This window comes from Pelobates fuscus, chromosome 1, assembly GCF_036172605.1.
Source record: "Pelobates fuscus isolate aPelFus1 chromosome 1, aPelFus1.pri, whole genome shotgun sequence".
In the NCBI taxonomy this organism is placed as follows: domain Eukaryota; kingdom Metazoa; phylum Chordata; class Amphibia; order Anura; family Pelobatidae; genus Pelobates; species Pelobates fuscus.
This window is the reverse complement of record NC_086317.1, coordinates 392,141,199-392,166,066: the sequence shown is the minus strand read 5'-3', so window position 1 is coordinate 392,166,066 and position 24,868 is coordinate 392,141,199. Positions and strand designations below refer to the sequence as shown.

General features: G+C 38.6%; 1 protein-coding gene across 8 annotated transcripts in view; it reads right to left on the bottom strand.

The window, feature by feature from the left end:
• RBMS2 (RNA binding motif single stranded interacting protein 2) overlaps positions 1 to 24,351 on the bottom strand; it is a 97,685-nt gene extending 73,334 nt beyond the window's left edge. For all 8 annotated transcript variants that reach the window (XM_063427064.1, XM_063427038.1, XM_063427056.1 and 5 more), the window contains exon 1: positions 24,225 to 24,351. In XM_063427064.1, coding sequence (XP_063283134.1) covers positions 24,225 to 24,290 — 66 coding nt within the window. In that variant the 5' untranslated portion in view covers positions 24,291 to 24,351. The remainder of the gene's footprint in view (positions 1 to 24,224) is intronic.
• Between the last annotated feature and the right edge of the window lie 517 nt (positions 24,352 to 24,868).

The following is a 24,868-nucleotide window of genomic DNA, read 5'->3' as shown; positions in this document are numbered from 1 at the left end:
TAACAATACATCAGGGTAAAAACAAGATGACAAAGTAGCTGGTACAAAAGTCCAAAACAAACATTTATAAATTGTTAATAGCCAGAAAGCTTTTTTTTTTTTTTACCATTAAATACCATAAAAATAGTGCCGCACTCTTGAGGGAAATGGAGTACAAACACAGATCTGGTACACTCAAGAAAAAACATTGGCAACTCCTCAAATGCCATGCGACCTTTGGATTCATCATCATAGGCCACACAAAAAATATATATATATAATTTTTACTTTTCTCTAAATTACACCTTAATAAAACATTGAAATCTACCTAAAACTTGTGTTTTAAACTATACATACTGTACGTAAAAGATTTAGTACTTAAAATCACAACTGACAGTCCTACTTTATTTTCTATCAAGATCTCCACAAATCCACCCTAGTGGCAGAAAACCCTTAGCTCAGACATCAAACCATTCAAAATGGATGGCTTCAGATACATTGTCCTTTTTAGAAGGATGGGACGTTATACAAACACACTCCACTAGCTCCTGCCTTTCTTTTGACCGTTGAATTATATAAATTGGGAGAGCACCCACCTAAAAATAAATTAAAGGTGCAGAGACTTCGGCTCCACCACTCTGGGAAACATTGCAAATACAAAAAAAAAGATGTCCTTATAAGACGTGCCACTATAAGGCACTCCTTGTAGTGGTAGAAATATCACTTTATTGGCAACCCAAAACAGAAACGTTTCGACTGTGTGCCTTTATCAAGCAATCTCTCGCAGTTGAAACTTGCAGTTTTGGGTTGCCAATCAAGGACTATTTATGCCACTATATGGAGTGCTGAACATATTTTGTATGTGTTTGCATTTCTTGTAGCCCTTGTCTTCACCAAGCCATTAATGGCAACAAGAGATACCCCATCTAGACGTGCAGAAGGTGGCCCCATTTGTCCTTTGAGGAGGAGAGAGCACTGGCTGATGGATCTGAACTACACCTATTGCAATATCTGTGGGGATTTTAAACAGTCTCCAATAAATAGCGTTTAAGCAGACTCCAATATGTAGATGCTGTCTTGTTTTCCAAAAGTGGATTTGTGATTACTCTGTTGTAATGCATAATAGTATCGTTATTGCTCACTCTGATAGTTCATGTATCATCATATTTGTTCGAAGTGGATAGAAGAAGGGTTTGAGCTTTGTGTGCTCCATATCGATAGTGATGACATGTTTTGGTCCTAAAAATTGTGTTGTTTCCGGTTTACCCAGAGTTTAGTGACTAAAACTAGCAGAGGTAAAAGTATTTAGAGAAAAGGAACAGCATTCACATTTAGAGCTGGTTATAATAGTACTGTGCAGCTTAACAATGTATCAAGAACCTATTCAATATATGAAAAACCAATGCAGTTAACCACAAGATGCCCAAATGCAGTGTTATTATTATATTTGTTACTGTGTGATTCAATGTGTGATTTATAGTTTAATTTGCTTCTGTATTATATATTTTTGATAGTGGGTTCCGCTATTTCCCCTAAAGAATATTTCCACATGTATTTCACATTAACATTTCTTCAAAAACAAATTTTACTTGCAGTGTGATTTCCAATATGATAAAGGTATACTCATTATTGGGATGTGACAAATTATTGATGGCTTTGGTTGCAATAACAATCAATTCTGTTATTTTCTAATCGTTACATTGCCTTGGAAATGCAGAACGCCACAGCAACAAAATAGGATGGCATCATATAGCGCCAACAGTTCTCCCATGCATTGGCTATTCTATAGGGCCACCATTAATATTAAAGTGTCTCTGTCACCTTCTGGGGTCTTTGAATAGTTTGCAAATGGAGATGGTTACTTTGCCGCTTGCAGTGAGATGGCCATAGGGTGCAAGGAAAGATGAGTTTTACTTACCTGAACCTGTCCCTCACAGCCGCTGACATTACCTTCTTGCTGGTCCTCGTTAGCTCCTGGCGCATCATCTGTTAGTTCTGTACTCTTGTGCATGCGCGGGACTACAACTTTGTTATCTATGGTAGATCTCGCAAGACTCAACATAGACAGAGCCCACAGGGCTTAACAGCAGTAGCTCCACCATTTTGTCTCTACTTTCTGTTATATCTTTTGACTAGGTTGGTATTTCATTGATATTCTAACACAGTTCTTAATGATGAAGATTTTATCTTTACGAAATGCTTATTTTTTTTTGAAAAAGTGACAGAGATCGCTTTAACTCATACGTTAGTAAGCCTCAGTCTGTGGTCCTTCCACCAGATTTTAATTTTTTTCCCCCTGCTTTTATACATTTGATGCCATGAACCACCACCACTTTCTCATGACCCTTTCCCATTCTTCCTACTCCCTCTACCATCAACCATTTTGTCATATACTTGCACATTTCCCAGTCCTTCCGCCCCTGATGCTCTCAGCCTACCAGTAGCTCCTCATTCACAAAATATCATATGCACATTTATCGCTCTGTCTTGTGAATAGGGATCTACTGAGAGTGTCGGCCCATGATCTATCAGCAGCTCCCAGTCTCAAGCCTTGGACTGCAGCGGATGTTCATGAGAAGAGCTAACAAGCACCAAAGTCAAGAATTTGGGGTTAAGCCATTTGTAAGCCAGCGACCGTGGACTTCTGATGAAGTTGTTGTGGTGCCCAAAGTGTTCCTTTTAATATAATTTATCTTTAAATCAATTAGCTATTAAAAAAAATACACACTGTAAAGCTCCTGATTGTGCTTTTCAATGGATTCAAAATGTCTGTGATTTCTTGTTCATGTTAGTAGCTTTGTTCAGATGTGCATATAACAATCCAATCCACTTCATCTTCTAAAGCAATAGTAAATTGTAGTTGGATCAAGGCCTAGCCTGTCATCCAAAAAGAAATACAAATTAAATATCCATCTTGTCTCCTCCTCTCTGACACAGTCTTGGAGTCTATATTGAAAAGCACAGTGTAATCCACGAGAATGGTTATAACCATTTAGGGTATAGGGATTGAAAAGACTAACTCAGGCAAAAGAAATAAATCTTGAAATTATGTAAGATTAGCAAGGAAGAAAAACTAAAATGCCAAAGTCTGGAACATAACTGACTGGCATCCAAGTGCTGGTTCACTTACTTTTTAAAAATGTATATGCAAAGATATCTTTTAAAATCACATCCTATTACAGAAGTTTATTGTGCTCTTCCTCTGCAATAACTTGTTTTTTTCCAGGGAAAGTCATATTGGGTTGGCACACATTATGTTGCTCAGCTTTATAGCCAAGCACTCAGACACACAGGTTATGATGGTGGGATGAACTCCAATATGTAGCTGACATTAAGAAAAATCAAGGGGAAGTTTTTTGGTAGTGCGGTCTAACGGAGCTGCATTTACCCAGGGAGCTAGATGTTTGAAGCGGTTTGAAGTAATTAGGCGGGCCCAGAAGGTAGATCCACAGATGTTGTAGAACTGCAACTCACATGATGCTTTGCATGCCTTTAGAATGACAAAGCATCATGGAAGCTGTAGTTTTAAAACATCTGGGAATCTATCTTTTGGGTACCCCTGATATATAGATATGTGGCTTGTTTTATTTTTGGTTTTTTTCTTTGCTGATCAAGAGGCCTTCTATTTGTTTTAGCATAATGGCATTTGCTTATGTTTTATGTTAAATGGAAACTCTAGGCATCATAACCACTTTGTCTCAATAAAGTGGTTATGGTACCTGGAATCCCCTGGCGCCCTACTACAGTTAAGTGTTAAACCTCAGCATTAGCCAGACCAGCAATGGGCGACACTAATAAGCTGAATGTGTTTACTGAGGGATTTTGGCCTATTACTGCCATCTATCCTTGGTATAAGTTGGTATTGCTAATGCAGAGTTGCACTCCTCCTTAGCCATCCTTCAGCAGGATGAAGCGACTGGTGTCAAGGCACCTTCATTCAGTGTTAAACCAATCGAAAAGGGTTTAAAGTAAAATTGTGGGATTCTGATGGGGACTTCAGGCATTATAACCACTTAAATGAAGTATCTAGAGTGTTTCTTTAAAAGGGCAATTCAGATGTGGACCCATAACACACAGTTCCAAGAGGAGTATCGGCTATAGCTCACTGATGAGGCCCAATGAAGGCCAAACAATTGTTCGGGGTTGCTGTATCTCTCGTGCTGAGGGAAATTACTATTATTTCAAATATGGATTCACCTGAGCAGGTACCAACCAAAGGGCCAGCGACTACATTTTTACTTATTTTCAGTGTTCTCTTATAATGAATTCATTTTTGCTCTCTTTGCAGCTATCCTTCTTGTAATGCAATCTAATTACTTCCTCTGTGAAGTGACACAAAAGGTGGTGTAGCAGCTAAATGCTTTTGGTATTTTTCTTGCGAATAACCATGCGTCTGGAGGATGCAGTTTTGCACCTTCATTGCCTGAAGTGTTCCTTTTGAGACAAAAGGTGAAGAAATCCAAAACCAAGAGATCATTTGTCATTGTTCTTAAACATTCCTGCCATGCTCCTTTAGATCATTTCGTACATTTTTAACATGTGCTTTCGTTTTCAAGTATTTGCTACAATTATTGGGAAATGTGATTATCTGTGACTCAGTTTGTAACCCTTTCTTTTACATAGTGCTTCAAGAAGGAAAACTATTATTCAAACAATCACTTAATGATAAGCCAATTGCAATTTAATGTGCATAAACAATCCTGGCATTCAATGTCCCCACATTCAGTCAATAAAGCTAAATAAACAGCTGCGTAGTCAACATAACACTCCAATACCAAGATATTCTCTACCTTCTACAGCAAAAACATTTTACAGTGCTTGAAATAGAAATGTTAGAAGTCGCTTATGTTCCTCTCTCGATGTCACAGATTCAGTGAATTAAGCCACCCCGTCAACAACTAGACACATGTCCATGTTCCATAAATTCCCCTGAAATTGGGTCCATTATATCAAAAGAACCTACTCAGTTTAGAGATGTAAATATCCCAAGTTAACCAGAGAGCCTGCAATTTATCCATGTTGTTTGTCATGGTTTCATTTTAAAACCTTGTTCTGGATTACAAAATCAAAGCAGCAAACCTGTCACTGTCTAGGTCAAATCATTGGGAAACAAAATTTGGTACCCAAGCTATCTTTCTGGGTCAACTCATGGAAGTGTCATGAGTTCCAACAGTACAATGTATAACCCTCTGACACAGAGAATAGTCTAATAATGGTGTTTTAATTACATATAATATTATAACTGAAATTGGGTAATTTTACAACCGCAGAATAGGTCCCACAGATAATGTCAAAAGTCTGATGTTGCCTCGTGCCTTTTATGCCCCCTCACCTTATTTGCGTATCCTCTCTACTACTTTGCATTTATAGTATGGCCAAGAAGTGTGGGAGTGAGAGTCCTGAGAGCTAGCATGGTCACAGCACCAAAACTTACTGAGAGAGCATGCTCACTCTCGGGATTTCCACTCCCATGTTACTTGTCAGACCCCATAAATACCTACAAACTACATGGCAATAAAAAAAATTATTGTTACAGTGTGATTCGGCTCCTACCGGTAAGCTGGTGGTACCAGAGATGGCAGGATTTTGTTTACCTAAATAGTGCAAATGTTCATGTGGTGGCAATTCACTCTGGTTGGTATGGCAAATACCACCCCTCTAGGTACTGCATCGGACCGAGGGACACACCAGGACCCTTTATGAAAAGACTGTCAAACTAGATTGAGTAACCTCCATTTACTAATTATAAAGACTTGAAAATTGCCATTATTTATTTATTTTTATTTAGAGCATCATAAATCAACAACAAACAAAAGTTGTTAGAATCGGTATTATAATTTAGAACAGATATTCAGTTCTAAAATTTGTGTAAATAGGAACCCAATACTTTGTGCATCTAGCAACTTTAAAGTCAGGAATAGGAAAATCACAATAACTTGAAAGTCCTATATATTCATCAGTTAGAAATGGGGTTTAATGTTGGATTTTCTTTTATTTATTTTTTTTAGTTGCCTGCCAGGTAACCATGTGATTATGGTTTGATGATAGCTAACTCACACGTTTAGAATGTTGTATTTGTATATAATATAGTTACAAGATCCACCATGTTCTCAGGGACATAGTTAAATATTGATGGGCAGCACAAGAAAAGGCTTGCCCTGCAGTATGTAAAATTCAGAAGAAGGTGTATAAGATTAAGGCATTAGGCATTGAAGAATATATATTATAAATACTGCAGGGCAACCCTTTTCCTTCACTTTCATTATTATGACAAAATTAGATGAACAGTGCCTGTATTAAAAGAATTTCCTGTTTTTACGTAAATTGGCCTGTGTGGACATGAAAATAAATGTTACTACAATTTAAACTTTTGACTGAAAGGTTAAAAAATCCATTCATGAAACCACTAAAGGGAGATTTTTTTCAAAGCACCTTATAGAAACATAGAACATAAAAACATAGAATGTGACGGCAGATAAGAACCATTTGGCCCATCTAGTCTGCCCAATTTTCTAAATACTTTCATTAGTCTCTGGCCTTATCTTATAGTTAGGATAGCCTTATGCCTATCCCACGCATGCTTAAACTCCTTTACTGTGTTAACCTCTACCACTTGAGCTGGAAGGCTATTACATGCATCCACTACCCTCTCAGTAAAGTAATACTTCCTGATATTTTTTTTAAACCTTTGTCCCTCTAATTTAAGACTATGTCCTCTTGTTATGGTAGTTTTTCTTCTTTTAAATATAGTCTCCTCCTTTACTGTGTTGATTCCCTTTATGTATTTAAATGTTTCTATCATATCCCCCCCTGTCTCGTCTTTCCTCCAAAGTATACATGTTAAGATCCTTTAATCTTTCCTGGTAAGTTTTATCCTGCAATCCATGAACCAGTTTAGTAGCCCTTCTCTGAACTCTGTCTAAGGTATCAATATCCTTCTGAAGATACGGTCTCCAGTACTGCGTACAATACTCCAAGTGAGGTCTCACCAGTGTTCTGTACAATGGCATGAGCACTTCCCTCTTTCTACTGCTAATACCTCTCCCTATACAACCAAGCATTCTGCTAGCATTTCCTGCTGCTCTATTACATTGTCTGCCTACCTTTAAGTCATCAGAAATAATCACCCCTAAATCCCTTTCCTCAGATGTTGAGGTTAGGACTCTATCAAATATTCTGTACTCTGCCCTTGGGTTTTTACGTCCAAGATGCATTATCTTGCACTTATCCACATTAAATGTCAGTTGCCACAACTCTGACCATTTTTCTAGTTTACCTCAATCATTTGCCATTTGGCTTATCCCTCCTGGAACATCAACCCTGTTACATATCTTAGTATCATCCGCAAAAAGACACACCTTACCATCAAGACCTTCTGCAATATCACTAATAAAAATATTAAAGAGAATGGGTCCAAGTACAGATCCCTGAGGTACCCCACTGGTGACAAGCCCAAGTTTTGAATATATTCCATTGACTACAACCCTCTGTTGCCTGTCACTCAGCCACTGCCTTACCCATTCAACAATATTGGAATCCAAACTTAAAGATTGCAGTTTATTGATAAGCCTTCTATGCGCAACAGTGTCAAAAACCTTACTGAAATCTAGGTAAGCAATGTCTACTGCACCACCCTGATCTATTATTTTAGTTACCCAATCAAAAAAACCCAATAAGATTAGTTTGGCATGATCTCCCTGAAGTAAACCCATGTTGTCTCTGATCTTGAAATCCATGTGTTTTTAGATGTTCAACAATCCTATCCTTTAACATGGTTTCCATCACTTTCCCCACTACTTATATTAAGTCATCTGCAGCAGTAAGCAAGGATCACTATAGTAGATGAAAGGCTAAACCATTTATATAAGCGAGCCCTGCAATCTTGAGGTTCATTGTGTGACAAACATTCTATTCCCTTTCAAAAAAAAAAAAAAAGAAAAGCGCTTTAATTTGATTTCCATGACAAAGCTTTTGTTTCTTTTACATTTTGTAAAAGTAGGATAATTCCCTCATAAAATATGACTCAGTTTTTAGAGAAACTGCAATGTTTACACTGCAGGTTTAAGACAACCTCAATGACCTTACAACATCCTTTCATGGAGTATAAATGGAAGACAGCCGCTAGAGGTGCTTCCTGTACTTCATATGACTTTTACTCTGGGAAATGATGTTGGATATCCTCACTCTTTACATGAGGATGTCTAACATCTCCAAATTCCTAATAGGAAGGCATTGATTCAGAGCTTTCCTATCGGGAAGCTCTAATGCGCCTGTGCATTAGGCTCCTCCAATCTTTTTGATGTCCGAGACTGAGCCAACACCAAGGGACAGGGACACTATAACGTTAGGAATACAGTTTTGTATTCCAAACACTATAGTGTTCCTTTAATATCTTCCTATCCTAGGAGAGCCATTTCATTTCCAGTAAAATGTTCATAAATAACTTTGCCTACTTCAATAATGACCATTCTCGCTACAAAGAAAAGGTGGAATGCACGGATCGTAAATTTCTAAACCTTGAAATTCCAGCACCAGTGTGGAGTATAGCCACAATGTTAAAATGCCTTAGGCTCACTTTGTCCTTGTAACATTGTCCGAGATAGGGTGGTAGCTTTGAAAGCAGAAGAGTAGAGAAATATCTGGCCCTCTACTGATACACATAGATGTACTTTTGTTATTAAACAAATTTATGATACACAGATGATGGCTTGCACTTACGACTCAAATGTCGATATCTTTATTGGTTATCATATTTGCATATCTACTCATATATAATTTATCCTCTCCCTTATCAACTACAGAAAAATCCACTGTGTCGCCTTGGCTGCCATCTATTATTGTCCAATCCTTTTTAGTCATATTGTCAGGATTTTAGTGTGGATAGACCTATTTCCTCATTGAAGGTCCCCCATGAAAATTCTAATGTGATTTAGGTACAGTGTCATACTACAGTGCCTGCTTTAACATTGAATTGCAGAAAATGATATTTGCATTTTTGGAAGTATGAAGTTAAAGGGACATTTTAAAGGGACACTGTAGGCACCCAGACCACTTCAGCTCATTGAAGTGGTCTGGGTGCAATGTCCCATGACACTTAAACCTACAGTGCTAATTATATATTTACTTTGCAGGGTTAAGTCCTCCTCTAGTGGCTGTCTACAAGACAGCCACTAGAGGGACTTCCGGGTGCTTAGACGACTTTTGGTCGTCTAAACGACGCTGGACATTCTCTCGCTTTGCATGAGGACCTCCAGCGTCACCGGAATCCCCATAGGAAAGCATTGAATAATGCTTTCCTATGGGGAAATCCTAATGCGAGCGCGGCCATTGCATTAGGTCTTCCCTGCCGGCTGTCAGCAGGGAATGAGCGTGGGCGGAGCCTGACCCAGCGCCGATCTCCCTCATTCATGTAAGTGACTTAAGGCCTTCAGCGACGTGGGATGGGGGGCGGGAGGGTGGGGTGCACTACAGGATTCTACAGTGCCAGGAAGACAGCTTTGTTTTCCTGGCACTAGATAATCCCTTTAAGCACTATAACCATTCAATGTCCCTGACCTTGTCCCCTCAGAATGCTTGCACCATGGTGCTTAGCGTCCCCTTTAATAAGGCTTTTATTCCATGCTTCTATGTGAGTCCAATAGTATAACCAAAGGTGATACACAGAAAAAAAAAATAGGCAAAACTATTGGTGAGCCATTGTAAAAAAAATCTGCATCAACAGCATAACCACATAGGGTTGATGGGGGAAAATAATCCTGCTATTTGTACAACCATAGGCAAGAATACCTATAATGACAAAGTTTTGGGCAACAAGCCCTTCCTCAGTGCACTGAGGAAGGGCTTGTTGCCCGAAACGTTTGTTTATATTGTGTCCTCTAATAAACTGCAGTAGCACCTGGGTGTGCACTACCTACTTGATGCGCAGAACTCCATCTTTTGTCTATCTGCTTGTTACACTGTTGAAACTACAGTAAGGAGACCCTGCAACTCGGATTTAACTGTTCATTACTGTGTTCTTTATCTTTGATAATCAGTGGGCATCACTGATGCCTCAGCCTCATCCTATGCATAGTGGACTGAAGCTGAGCTTGGGCCTGAGCCCCAACGGAGCTTGTCCTCTGGCCCAATTTTAGCAACTGGTAGTGTCGTGTCAGGGAGAAAGTAATCTATGCCTCCTCTGCATGCTCAATAAATATTCCAAGATATTTCCTATATCAGAGCTTTTACTAACAACATAGACAGGGCTCTAAAAACAAAGATCAGTGTCACCTGTTGGCGGCTCCTTCAGACCAATCTATGCCAATATGTGTAAATTAAAGGGACACTACAGTCACCTGAACAACTTTAGCTTAATGAAGCAGTTTTGGTGTATAGAACATGCCCCTGCAGCCTCACTGCTCAATCCTCTACCATTTAGGAGTTAAATCCCTTTGTTTGTGAACCCTAGTCACACCTCCCTGCATGTGACTTGCACAGCCTTCCATAAACACTTCCTGTAAAGAGAGCCCTATTTAGGCTTTCTTTATTGCAAGTTCTGTTTAATTAAGATTTTCTTATCCCCTGCTATGTTAATAGCTTGCTAGACCATGCAAGAGCCTTCTGTATGTGATTTAAAGTTCAATTTAGAGATTGAGATACGATTATTTAAGGTAAATTACATCTGTTTGAAAGTGAAACCAGTTTTTTTTTCATGCAGGATCTGTCAATCATAGCCAGGGGAGGTGTGGCTAGGGCTGCATAAACAGAGACAAAGTGATTTAACTACTAAATTACAGTGAATTGAGCAGTGAAATTGCAGGGGGATGATCTATACACTAAACTGCTTTATTTAGCTAAAGTAATTTAGGTGACTATAGTGTTCCTTTAAATACGGAATGAGCATCCAAGGAGCACTCACTATGGCAAAAAAAGAAGCCACAGGCACTAAGCACTGTGGTATATATATATATATATATACATGGTGGCAATGAAGGAGTTAATCTGTTGTGTCTAGGATTTGATTGTGAGGAATTTTACATCTTGTGGTAATTGGTCAGTTAGACAGGTATCTGGGGAGAATTGATGACACAGCTGTTTCTGGGGGCTAGAGCTGGCATGGGATTGGTTGAAAGTTGCAAGCAGAAAAAGAGCGGGAAACTGGAACAGTATAAAAAGAAGCAGCACAACCCACCCCTCCTCTCCCCCCTCACTTTACTTTTATTTAATTGTGTTGTCGTGGTGTTCTGAAGCATTGGGGCAAAATTCATCCTCAGGGTCAAATTCTGAGTAAGGATATGGTGGTAAATGGTTTTAAATAAAAGGTTAGTTATGACTGAGGGCTATGTGGTGATTAATAAAGTGAAAAGTTTTGAAAGTTGGTGAACTATATGTTATATGGTTATGGTTACAAAGTTATGGTTGTAAGCCCCGAGATCTTTGAATAAAAACCAAGGCTAAGCCCATTGAAAAGTAATTAAACGCTGTCTGTGGTTATTGTGTGGTCTTGCCTCTCAAAACAACAACCACTCAGGTACAACTGGCCGGCATAAATGTGTGATGGCAGTAGCCTATGTGAGTGTGCATAACATAAAGTATGTTTCATCAGTCTGTATGAAGAAGAATATGGTAAGGAGAATTTCACCGGATGTCTGCCAGACTGTCATCTTATTATGCTGGTGGATCATATCTCCCTAATTTTACTGTGACCAGTTTGGATGTATGAATAGCTGTAGAAAACATGAAAATAGCAAAATGTACAAATCTTTGCTTTAACAAAGGCTCATATTTATAGCTGGAACATTCGATTTCTAAATATATAATTATAATAATAGTAATCCATCATCTGTGCACCAGCTGAAGTCCCAATTGCCAGGCTCCCCTGTGCACCACCAGCAACATCTTTCACCAGACACACTTTTCTACTAATTATATACATGTTCTGGAGTAACCAATACTATTAAAGGGTCTTCTGTTTTCTAGAAGTGTTAGGGACGGAGACCTCAACACAGGACCACATCAAATTGCTAATAGTTACTTAAATATTAATATAATTCTTGGCCTTAAGTTATATTTTAACCAGCAATACTAGCAATCACAGGAGATTGTTCTGTTGGGAAAATACGGCCTGACATCTCCTGTGAGTTACTGGATATTAAAGCCAGCACTTTAGATAATGGAAATTCTAACCATCATCAGGAAAAGTCATCATTGCCATACTGCTTTTGTTTTCAGCTAGAAAACTCAAACAGGAAGCTCTGTGACCTAATTTACGTTAGGTTTGACAAAGGAAGCTGAATTTGCGTTAACTCGCTTTTGTTAATGTACCATCAGTACAGCTTATTTATACCTCAGGGTTACAGGATTCATTCCCAGCAGAGTCAACTCAGCCTTTTAATCTTCTGTTTTGGATTAAAATGAATACATTTGAGTTGGGTAGTAATATCTACTAAGCAGCTGATAATTCAGTTGCGTCAGAGTATGTGAACTAAGGCCCTTTGAGTTCCTTTAGGGGAAAAAAAGAACAATGTACAAAAATAATTATTTTATACAGTAATTTGTAATTAGTTTCTGATATATAATTAGGGTGTTTATACCTATAATCCGGCATTATCCAGGATTATTAATTATAGTTGATTATTATTCATGAGTTTATAAAACCTGCTCTTTCATAAACCATTTTAGAACAGCTTTATATTATTTAATTTTGTAATGATTACTTAAATTGAATAACTGATATTCTTTAATTTAAGTAATGAACTCAATAATCCTAATATTTAAATAATGGAAAAACGAATTGTATAAAATCTTTGATGCTGGTATCTAACAAAACAAAAAGAACCACACTATTCGAGGTACACATACAGTACTTTTCCAAGGTAAGACTGGTATATGGCATTATACAGCACTTCCGTGATAGATCTGCGTTTTATATATCTCAGTACAAATTGATTAACATGCCCTTTCCTAAGCAACCTCAAAAACCTTATTTGACTCTTGATCATATCATAATGATAATAGTTTGAACAAATAAACTGATAAGTCTAGCAGAAAAGAAGCAAAGCAGTCGTCTACAATCAGACTTTGCGTGACAAGCACAAAGTCAACATTAGTTCAGGAAATATCAAATGAAAAATTCTTTCATTGTATATTTGAAATGGGGAGTCCTTTAAGTTTACTTGAATTTCAGAACCAACCATGGCCAGCGCTTAAATTGGGATACTTAAACAGTGACCTAGGGCACTCTTTAAGAGAGGGAGTCAGGCACCGTAATGCTTGTCTGGACCTCTCTCCCCCATTACAATATGCTGGCCGTGTTCAATCACGGTGAACAATCATGGAAACCTAGAAACCCCACCTCCCCCTGTGACAGAGCGGCCAGCGCCCTACCCTCACTGCTTCGGCCATCCTCATAGTAAATTCTGCACTCTAAAGCGACACTGTCACGCCGTACTTTCCTTCTGCAAATTGCTTCCTCTTCTCTTCCTCTTCCCTACTCTGTCTTTCTTTTTTTTCATTTTAAATATACTGTATATACTCGAGTATAAGTCGACCCGAATATAAACCGAGGCCCCTAATTTTAGCACAAAAAAATGGGAAAACTTATTGACTTGAGTAGAAGCCTAGGGTGGAAAATGCAGCAGTTACTAGTAAATTTCTAAATAAAATTAGATCCCAATAAAATTACATTAATCAAATATTTATTTACAGTGTGTATATAATGAACGCAGTGTGTGTGTGTTTGTGTAGTGTGTGTATATAATGAATGCAGTGTGTGTGTTTGTGTGAATGCAGTGTGTGTGTATATAATGAATGCAGTGTGTGTATATAATGCAGAGTGTGTGTTTGTATGAGTGTGTGTATATAATGCAGAGTGTGTGTGCATTACATACACACACACTCTGCGTTATATACACACACTCATACAAACACACACTCTGCATTATATACACACACACTCTGTGTGCATATAATGCAGAATGTGTGTGTGTATATAATGCAGTGTGTGTCTGTGTGAATGCAGAGTGTGTGTGTAGTGTGTGTGTAAACTGGGTGGGGGGAGGGCATTTTTATTTTTTAATATTATATTAATATAATTATTTTCATTTTTTTTTAATATTATTATTTACATAATTTTAATATTTATTTACATTTTTTTTGTCCTCCCTTCCTGCTTGTTGCCTGGCCAGGGAGGGGGGCTGTAACATTCCCTGGTGGTCCAGTGGATGGGCTGTGCAGTGGGGGGGCCAGAGCGAGCTCTTACTTACCTTTGTAGCAGCTCCGGTCAGCTCCCTGTCAGCTCCGTGCAGCTCCCCAGTTCAGCTCACAGTGTAAGTCTCGCGGTCTGCGTGCCGCGCGGAGCGTTGCCACGGGTTACTCTGACGGCTGCGGGTGTCGCAAGACTTACACTGGGAGCTGGACTGGGGAGCTGCACGGAGCTGAAAGGGAGCTGACCGGAGCTGCTACAAAGGTAAGTAAGAGCTCGCGGCCAGCCCCCAACAGGACCGCCGGGCTTGTAATGAGCCCGGTGGTCCTGGTCTGTATTATGGCAATGTAAGTTTCCATAATACAGACCTTGACTCGAGTATAAGCCGAGTGGGGCTTTTTTAGCACAAAAAATGTGCCGAAAAAAATCGGCTTATACTCGAGTATATACGGTAATTCTAACAAAAGGAATAAGACAAAGTAGGGACTACTTTGTCTTATGTTTTTTTTCCCCTACATCTGACTTGGACACTGGGCGAAGCTACAGGGTCAATCCCCCCAGCCGTCAACAGTGATTGCTGCAGGAAATTGGCTCTGTCTATGGAGGACCATGTGGTCTTACAGGACTCTCCATAGACCTCAATGCTGTACTCTTGCACAGTATGTGTGAGCATGAGGCATTGTGTATATATGTATATATCTGTTGGATATGTATTCGTCAGTTTGAATGTATTCGTCAGTTTGTGTATGTGTCTATGTATAAGGCAGTTTTTGCGTGTGTATGTTTTTGGCAGTGTACGGGGGTGTATGTATGTATTAGGCAGTTTGTGTGTCTGTATAAGGCAGTGTATGGATGTACAGCATGTATTAGGCAGAGTATTTATATAGATATGTTTCTATTCCCTGTTGCCCCAGTCTGTTTCTTAATTTGTGCCTGTTTTACTAGAAACAAAGAAACAAAAAAAAAAGGATCAAGCAGGCATACACTTTTGGGATCATTCACTAAATCATGATTTGGTAAATTTCTAAAAACTTAAAATGTAGGACAAAAAAAGCAAAGTTTGAAACCTTTTTCAGCTAAGCTGAGATGAAGACTTTTCCCAACTTTTCTATTTTGGCTTTATCTTTCAACTCACCATTTAATAATTAGACCTATTTAGAAAAAGTGCCTATTTCTAAAAAAAAATTCATTTTATAATTCGGGTAAAAACACCTCCCTGTCTGTCACACCTCCAGGAAGGTATTGTTCCACTTCCATTGGCTCCACAGAGCTAACATAAGAGACAGACGCAGTTTACCAGTGTGTGCCTGTCTTCCCCCTTTCTCAGTGAAGTGTGCATAAATATTGGAAAGTCTTGATCGAGTGTGAGTAGCCTCTCAATGAGAAGCCTCTAACCGGAGAATTCCTTGGCACAGACTGAGGGCTTGCAGAAATAAAATAAAAGCATATTTTCTTTAGGGGTATATTTACTAAATTATTAAAATAAATCAATGGAATGTTTCCTTTTGGAGTTTAGTTAAAAAACTTATGACACACTGGAACTTTCTCATGAGGGGGCGACAAATGGATCTTTGCCTACGGCGGTCGAATTCCTTGAACCTTCCCTGGAACCAACAGTTATATTAAGTGATTGTTTTAAGTTACAATATTAAACTTATGCATGTTATCTTTTACTTTTACTGTTTACTTTCTTTAAACACATCAGCAACCTCGATCAATGAAACTGTAATTTGGTCACAACTGATATGGTTCAACTGTGCATTTTAACTGGCAAGAATAACTCAAACAATCTCTTTGTTAAATACCTCCTACCTAACAATCAGGTAAAGGATACAATTAGGTTAACTAATCAGTATCAGGCAACTGATCTATTTAATGCCTATTGCTGGGTGAAAATACTCTGATTATATTGTTCTGATAATAAAATCTAAAGACCGAAAAAAGAGGTTTGAAGAAAGTCCAGTGTCTCTCACTATAGTACCGTAAGCAGTGAAAAGGATTTTCTGACTGAATGGGTGCAGCCTCATCTAACTGGCTGATGCACAATAATGTGGTCGGAGCACCAGCATAAAAAGCCAACTATATATAGTTGGTTTGTTTTTTTTTCGTTTTGTTTTTTAGCCGGTAGTTACAATTGTTATCCTAAACAAGTACTTGCTAACCTCAACCTACTGTCTCCATCATACAAACATTGTTTTAAGGGAATATTTTCTTATTTGAATAAAGTGGCCCTGTTTAGGGAAAATATAAAAAAAACACTATCAAAACATCTTACGGCCATGGCAAGGAGCTTAATTCCTTTATTGGTGACGGCAGCATGCGCCAGGAATCTCCTATTAGCTTAAGTGAGTGGAGAAAATAAAAGCTATTAGTCCATTGAGATATATGTTGCAACTTGGTCCTCCGGATTGAGTACATTATTGAAACCTAACAGATAATCATCAAACACTATACATTTTTGGCTTAACCCCTTAAGGACACATGACATGTGTGACATGTCATGATTCCCTTTTATTCCAGAAGTTTGGTCCTTAAGGGGTTAAATGACTTTGGTCCCTCATACCAAGCTTCCCCAAACTTCTCCCTTTTTTCTTCCTCTCTCTTTCTTCCTCTCCATTCTCCTCCTTTTCATTTTCCTCCCCACCTTTCAGTATTGGGTTTCTTAGCCTTTGGCAACCACACGTCTATTTAAAGGGTGGCCCTTCAGGTTTAACGTGAAGCCACCAGTTTTGCTTTGGTTGGTAAAATCCCTTCTTGGCCTTATGACTTCCTTGTGCATAATTTTTATTGTGGTTCATATGGTTTTGCTATCGGTACACTTTTTCTCTATTGTTCAATCTATGTGTCTTGTATCGCCTAAGTTATTTGTAATGTGGAGATTTTATTTACCATGGTATAATGAAAATTTTAAATAAAGATCTATTTAAGACAGATGGCCCTGTCAATAGAAAAAAAAAAATCTATGCAACATTATATAGAGATTTTAAAAACGGTCTATACTTTGAATTGATAACTTTTCATTGTATTCAGCCGGTTTTATAAAATGCAAATAAACATTTCCAGAATTCATAGGCATGCAAGCATCACTAGAGAGTTCAAAGAAACATTTCCTGTTTCCTGCAAAATGGAAGCCTGTGAGCTTCTCTCAAAACGAAAGAATTCAATTGGCTGCTGCCAGCACCATTACGTATTATTAGGATTTAAAAACTATTATGCAATTGCAAGATTGCTGTCCCCTCAATGAAAAACGCCTAGCGGTAATTCCAAAAAACAAGCTCTTGGTTAAATGAAAACTTTAATAGTCTACTTGCAATATTGTTTTAAACTGATTTGTAAAAATAACAAGTGTCACTTTAAATTGAGAACTATAATTAATAGCGAACACAGCTGAATCTTATGTCATTAAGATAATAATTGTATTTCTTAATTTTGTGTTTGTATAAAAAAATTTCCTTTCAGCATTAAGTATTCAAGCTTAAGCTTGTCAAGCGTCAACAAAATAACCCATGGTCAACAAAGTGCCTCAGGGTTTAAATGATTCTTTCAGAAAATCAAAGAAATCTAAACAATTCCTGTGGACAATCTGAAATTAGCCAACTGGAATGCATCTGGAGAGCACAGGCTGATTAGAACTACACAATTCTTTTCTGACATCTTGCTGTTCGTAGCTAAACTTTTGTCAAATAATCAAAATCCATTATGCCATGGTTATTGATGTTAAATGCCAAGTTTCTATAAAGTAAAATCAGACCTCTTTCATACAAATCTGAAGTAATCAGAATAGCAAAAAGAAAGAAAAAAATGACGAAGGGTTTATGTGTAAAGTGGAATTCTCAGACAAAGCTTAAAAAGTGGAAGAGGCATAGCAATAAGAAACCTTTTTAATGACACATTGGGGAGATTTATCAAAGTCACACATACAGTTTTGGTCTTTTTCTGTATTCTTTTGACGAAATCTATTAAATCTGTTTGTTTTTGAGCCCTAGCAGTCATTTTTGAAGGTGCGCCTTTTCTTCGGCAACGCAATGGATTTATCAATTTGTCTTTTCTTCCACAAAAGTTATTTGGTTCATTTCTACTTTCCCACCACTCTGAATTGTATACTCTTCTCTGAAATACATATTTCAGATAATAATTGCGGAATTAAGGCTTAGACAACCCAACACTCGCAGAAAAATTTGATAAATTTCCCTTATACACATGTGGTTCCGCTACAATAGACACCCCAAACTCAGACAGACAGTAAACAGTATTCGGTTGACCAGACATCCAAAAAGTCATCACATCATTAATCGTGACCAAGAGAGGTAACCACCAAAAGACTGCATCAGAACCTGGGACTACAGTTCCGGGGAGGATTTTGGCTATTGTCAGTCCATGGGAAAGGGTCCTTCCCTCTAATGGATTAAACTACCATTCTGTAAATTGAAAGGGAAATAAAGTTATTCTTCGTCCATTTAATGAAATGGGATATTAGGCAGCTCCATTTGTTAAATCATATCTTACTAAGGTGTTTTTTGTGCAGAGAAGTCCACTAAAATAAAATAGAGCAGTCAATCTGGTATACAGGCTTAAATCAAAGTAGGATTGAAAGGCGATATACATTGAGACAATATTCTTTACAGTTCACGCCTGTTAGACAGTGTAGTAGAGTCTCTGCCCCAATCTTGAACCTCTGTGGTCCTGTATAGTCTGTTGACTAGTTGAAAATAGCTAATTGAAAAGTGAGCCTGAATTGAAATCCGGAGGCTTCAAATGCAAAATCATGAACTTTCTTTGAAAAAACTGGATATGGTCGGTTAGACAGTCCAATAACTTAGTGTTCCCCTGTCCAATGGAGGGTCCAGGGAAGTTGGTGGCTGGTAGTGAAGAGAGCATAATAATAAATCGCCAACCAAGGAAGCTGTGCTGTTCCTGAGTTTTACTACTGAAGAAGCAGCCGTCTAAGGCTTTACCCTCACATGGAAGAAATCTGGGTGAATGATATAGTGAAACTAGTTTGCTAGTGGAGATATGCTGTATTTTTGCATGCTCAAGTCTTTGCAGCTTTTGCACAAAATAATAAATGTTTTGCAGAATGCGGCACCAAAAGCCTGCCTATTTAGCCACGCCCCTCCTTCCAGAAAGACTTCCTTATCAAATGTATGTACACAGATCAGTCCCAACATCACTGAGTGAGCCCCTTTTAATTTACAAAATGGCTGCTGACAGTCGCAAAAAACAACAAACAGGTAGCGAGTGCCATTTCCATGCCGCGTCTAGTAATCAGATGACCACATTTCCTTCTTAGTGTGAATTCCATAACCAATTTTAAGGGCTTCTGGATAATCAACGTGGATTGTCTTGTTTTTAGAATGCCCATTTGTGCTGGGTTAAACAACGTGCTCAAAGGTCCCTAAGGTCTTTGCAACACCCCTAAACCTAAATTTGTTTTTCAGTGCCCATACATGTGCAGGCCGAGCAAATATCCAACCAGTCTCTGTACAAGGTTAAAAGCTACAAAACAAATGGGAAGATCCACAATTATTGCTTCCACTTTCCCAATATACAGTAACAGCAAGTCATTATTTAAAAACATGTTGTTCTTTTCAGTATTTCATTATTTAACGATTTCATCATACTGACCCTACACATTAAATATTTTTTTTTTCCATATACTTTTACAAAAAAAAAATCTGGAAACTTCATAAAATGCAGAAGTTAGCAAACCCATGATTATTTTACACAAACAAAATGATGTATTTTTTTAAAACGACATTTAAACATTTTTGCTGTGCTTTCTGATTTTTTGTTCATAAAATGATTTACATTAGTAAACCGATCAAGCACTCTTTTCCTCACTTCAAGATTCTAGTTCCATCTCAACCTGGTCTGTATTGAACAAGAATAAAAGCCTTAAGCTACCCTGCATAACAAGAACCAAATTCATCTTGAAATATCATAATGGAATAAAATGGATGGAACAATTGTGTAATCTTGATGCTGTAATTAGTCCACCTTATTCGTTTATTCTTGTTTTCAATGGAAGCTATTTTACCATGCCAGCTCCACAAGGAGCAAAATAGAAGTTAGCAAAAGACATGTGTGGGAATAATCATGCAAAATGTCCAGCAAAATATTCGAAAAAGTTCCCAACTAACAATTACATAATTATTTGTACACTGAATAAAAATAAATAATTAAACAAACAAATAGAAAACCACAATTTTTTTATGAAAGGAAAAGTACGTAGATAAAAAAAAAAAGAAAAATAAATGTAAAAAGTCTAACGCAAACGATCTATGCTTCCTCAGCTGTTTTTGGCCTCTCTAACGATGGTAGAGAATATTGAGAGTTGTAGTCTAAACACAGCTGAAGGGCTGCATTTGAAAGTGAGCTTTTACAATCTGTTCCTTACAGGTAGACTGCTTAAATAGTTATCTTTATATAGTATAGTTGGGTCATTTACAACTTTATCGAATTTATAGAAGTAGGTCCTCATCTGCAGGCCTCTTTCCACCATCTTGGTGACACGCAAATCTACCTGTCCTCTCCTGCTCTCTCCCCGTCCCTCTTGACTAGAGTCTCTGACTGCCTCTCTGCTTTTTCTAACTGGATGGCTGCCCACTTCCTTAAACTAAACTTGACCAAAACTGAAATTCTGGTCTTTCCTCCCTCAAGTGTTGTTACTCCTGTGTCTGCCTCCCTCCAAGTCAACGGTGCTACCATCAGCTCCACCACGCATGCTCGCTGCCTAGGTGTTCTCTTTGACTCCGACCTCTTCTTCAAGCCTCATGTTCAATCTATCGCCAAATCCTGTCATTTCCATCTAAAAAAAATGCGCGCATCCGCCCCTACTTAATGCCAGATGCGACTAAGGTGTTGGTCTATTCCACTGTCCTTTCTCGCCTTGACGACTGTAATCCGCTTCTCAGTGGTCCTACGTGCTCCCAACTTGCGCCATTACAGTCCATAATGAATGCGGTGGCGAGGCTCACCTTCCTGTCCGCCCGCACCTTCCATGCCTCACCCTTCTGTCAGTCCCTACATTAACTTCCTATAAAATAGAGCTCAATTTAAAATTCTGGTTCTTTCTTTCAAATCTCTACATAATGCTGCTCCCACCTATCTATCCTCCCTTATACACAAGTATGTCCCGTCTAGGCCCTTACGATCTGCTGAAGACTTACGTCTATCTTCTGTCCGTACTCCCACCTCTGATGCTCGCCTTCAAGATTTCTCGAGGGCTGCACCGTTCCTGTGGAACTCGCTTCCCTCCTCCGTTAGATGCTCACCCAGTCTCCACTCCTTCAAAAAAATCGTTAAAAACCCACTTCTTCATAAAAGCGTATCAATTAAACTGTTAATAGCTCCCAACTGATTCCTCTTCTGCAACTATCCTTACCTTTTGTGTCATTTTACCCCACTCCCTCTAGCATGTAAGCTCATTGAGCAGGGCCCTCAACCCCTCTGTTCCTGTGTGTCCAACTTGTCTGGTTACAGCTACATGTCTGTTCGTCCACCCATTGTAAAGCGCTGCGGAATTTGACGGCGCTCTATAAATATCATAATAATAATAATAATAATAATAATCTTCTAAAGTATTGCTACTTAGCACTTATTGGCCCTCAAGCATTTAAAAAGTTTGTATTAACCCTAATGATGTCAGTATGTATGTCAGTACTTTCCATTTTGATGAAAATGTGCGATGGTCTGACTCTGGTTATTTCACAATTCTGGCATAAACCCATGATGCTGTGCACTGTCCTTTGACCCCTGTACTCTCTTTGTGCTTGGTAAAAATGAAAATAAGTAACTACTGAAGGGCCAGATTGGTGAGGAATCACTGTTTTGCTAATTAACAAAATGGGTTTGGCCCTTGGATTTAAACCGTGATGCCACTCTTGCTGAAAAAGACCAGTCTTGATATACTGGTGTACCATTTTAATCAAAGTCCAGTTTCTTCTGACCACATGACTTGGTCAGGAATAGAGTTTTATTGTTTTTTTGCAGCAAGTAGACTTGAATAGTGTTTGAGGCAGTACATATAAAAACCCTGAATTATAATACATTTCTGAGGTGACAGCTGTTGGTAATTACTGTAGCATGGGGCACGTCAAATACCAGAAGCCAGGTCCTCATTACTCCTAATATTGTGAGGATAACATTTTGATCCTTGTGCAAGTTTTAATTTAATGGCTACCTAAAGGCAAACTGACTGCAGAATCTTGCACACTGAATAATGCACACAACTTAAGCATCTACATAAGATGGATTTATATTTATAATTGGATGACCACGTGCCATCTTCTTATCAGACATTCCCTGCTTGTTCCTCTGTCACCAATTTAACGTTCTATGAACCCATTTCAGAGTTAGAAACTGTTACATTGATATTATAAATCAAAATGGGTAATTTCCATTGTTTGCCAGGCAGTCCAGCAAAATTATAAGCCTTCTTCATCTTCTGTGTCTGTCAACACTATTTTTTGTGCCAATTACATATTGTTAAATAACATGACAGTATAACTGTGAAACACGCAGAAAATGATGGAACTATATAAATGTACATAATACAATAAAAAAAATGATAATACAGTGCCATAGAAATAAATACAATGCCATAAAAATCTTCATTCCAAACCAATTGCATTAAAAAAATTTTTTTAATGCTACAGTATGTTGCATGTAAAGCATACATCTAAATTAGATTCCTAATACATAACCACTAATATAAAACATCCTTTTATCCCCATTTACAGATCAGATTTGCTTACAGCGCAACGCTTCAATTTGCCTTTTTTTTATTTTTTATTTTTTTTAAACACAAAAGCCTAAATGCAGTGAGATTGCACGAAAGCATGCGGAAGGCGAGACTCATTAGCCTTCAACAGGTAGCCCTTTCTTCTAGATCCACAGGATAACCAGCAGTGTGACATCAGTGCAACAGCTCCAGCCTGGTGATACAGCCAGATGTGCAGCATCCTCCACCCCCACCCTACCCCCAGACATCCTGCCTCTCTGAGATTCTCCAGCAACCCGCACCTCCACAAGCTGTGTATGCCTGTGTCCTGTCTCTAATCTTTATGTTTGTACATAAATATATATATACTAAACAAATATATATATATATATATATACATATATACATATATATATATATAAAACCATATTATTTATTATTAAATTTATTATTAAATTACAGACAGATGCTGAACTCCAGTGTGTGTGTGTGTGTGTGTGTGTGTGTGTGTGTGTGTGTGTGTGTGTGTGTGTGTGTGTGTGTGTGTGTGTGTGTGTGTGTGTGTGTGTGTGTGTGTGTGTGTGTGTGTGTGTGTGTGTGTGTGTGTGTGTGTGTGTGTGTGTGTGTGTGTGTGTGTGTGTGTGTGTGTGTCTCTAGATACACATAAGGCAGTCTGGCCTGTGCTGAGAGCAAACCTTTCCTACATTTTGTTTATCTTGCAAGTTATTTTTTTTACACTGGCATACATTCTTTAACTTTCTGCTTCTTGATTCATTTGCTTTGTTGTGCTGGCTGTCTCTTGTCTGTCTCTTCCCTGCCTGCTAGCCTGCCTCTGGGTGCGCCTGCCTCTCTCTGAATGCCCTTCCTCTGTGCCTCTCTCAATGTTACTTCTGCTAAAACCAGGTCTAGCTACACACACACACACTGACAATCCACACACACACACTGACAATCCACACACACACAGCCCTTCTCAATCTGATTATCCCAATAGCTTACCATACAGCCCTATGATCATGTATCCTGTCCCTGCTGTTAAAAGCCCAGGCATGGGGACAAATCATCAGACAGTGTCATTCAGTTCCTGATGGGTGACACAGACAGCCAGACACACAGGCATGCAGCAATCCATGTGTACACACACACACACACAGGGCACACACAGGGCAGACTGTCATTAGAGCCAGGCACAGTGTAGCTCCTGGACAAGGGTAAACTGAGTCCCAGGCAAATCATTTGTGAACCATTTGCTAGGGGTGGCACAGGCCTGCTAGTGTGTCTGTGTGTGTGTGTGTGTGTGTTCACAGGGCTGCCCAGGGCTGAGGTGGGGAGCTGGCTTACCTTCTTATGGCTCCTGGTGTAGCTAAAAGAGGCGATCCCTGCCCTTGGAGGGACAGACAGCAGCATTTTTCCTTTAAGGTACAGGGAGATGGGACACAGGAGACTGGCGATCTGTCCAGCCCTCTGACGTCGCACAACCGGGAGAACGAGCGCTCTGGGTCCTAGCGCCCTCTGTGGAGAGAAAAGAAACCGTGTGTGGCTCTTTAACTCCTTCTGTGCCTTCATGGTTAATACTTGGCTGTTAGCAAAGCTACTGAAATAGACAGACAGACAGACAGACATAGATAAAGAGAGAGGGATAGATAGACAGATAGGTAGGAAAGTACTTAGAGAGAGAGAGGTGACAGATAGATAGATAGATAGATAGATAGATAGCTTGATGAGAGAGATAGGTGGTAGGTAGATAGATAGTATATTATTATTTGTATTTATATTGCACCAACTTATTCTGCAACACTTTACAGTATTATTTACTTAACAGTAAATAAGACAATTATAAAATGTTACAGGTACTATAGGTTAATGAGGACCCTATTCACATTAGTTTACATAGGATAGATACATAGATAGATATAGATAATAGTATTATTATTATTGATATTTATAAAGCGCCAATTTAATCTGTAGCGCTTTACAATATTATA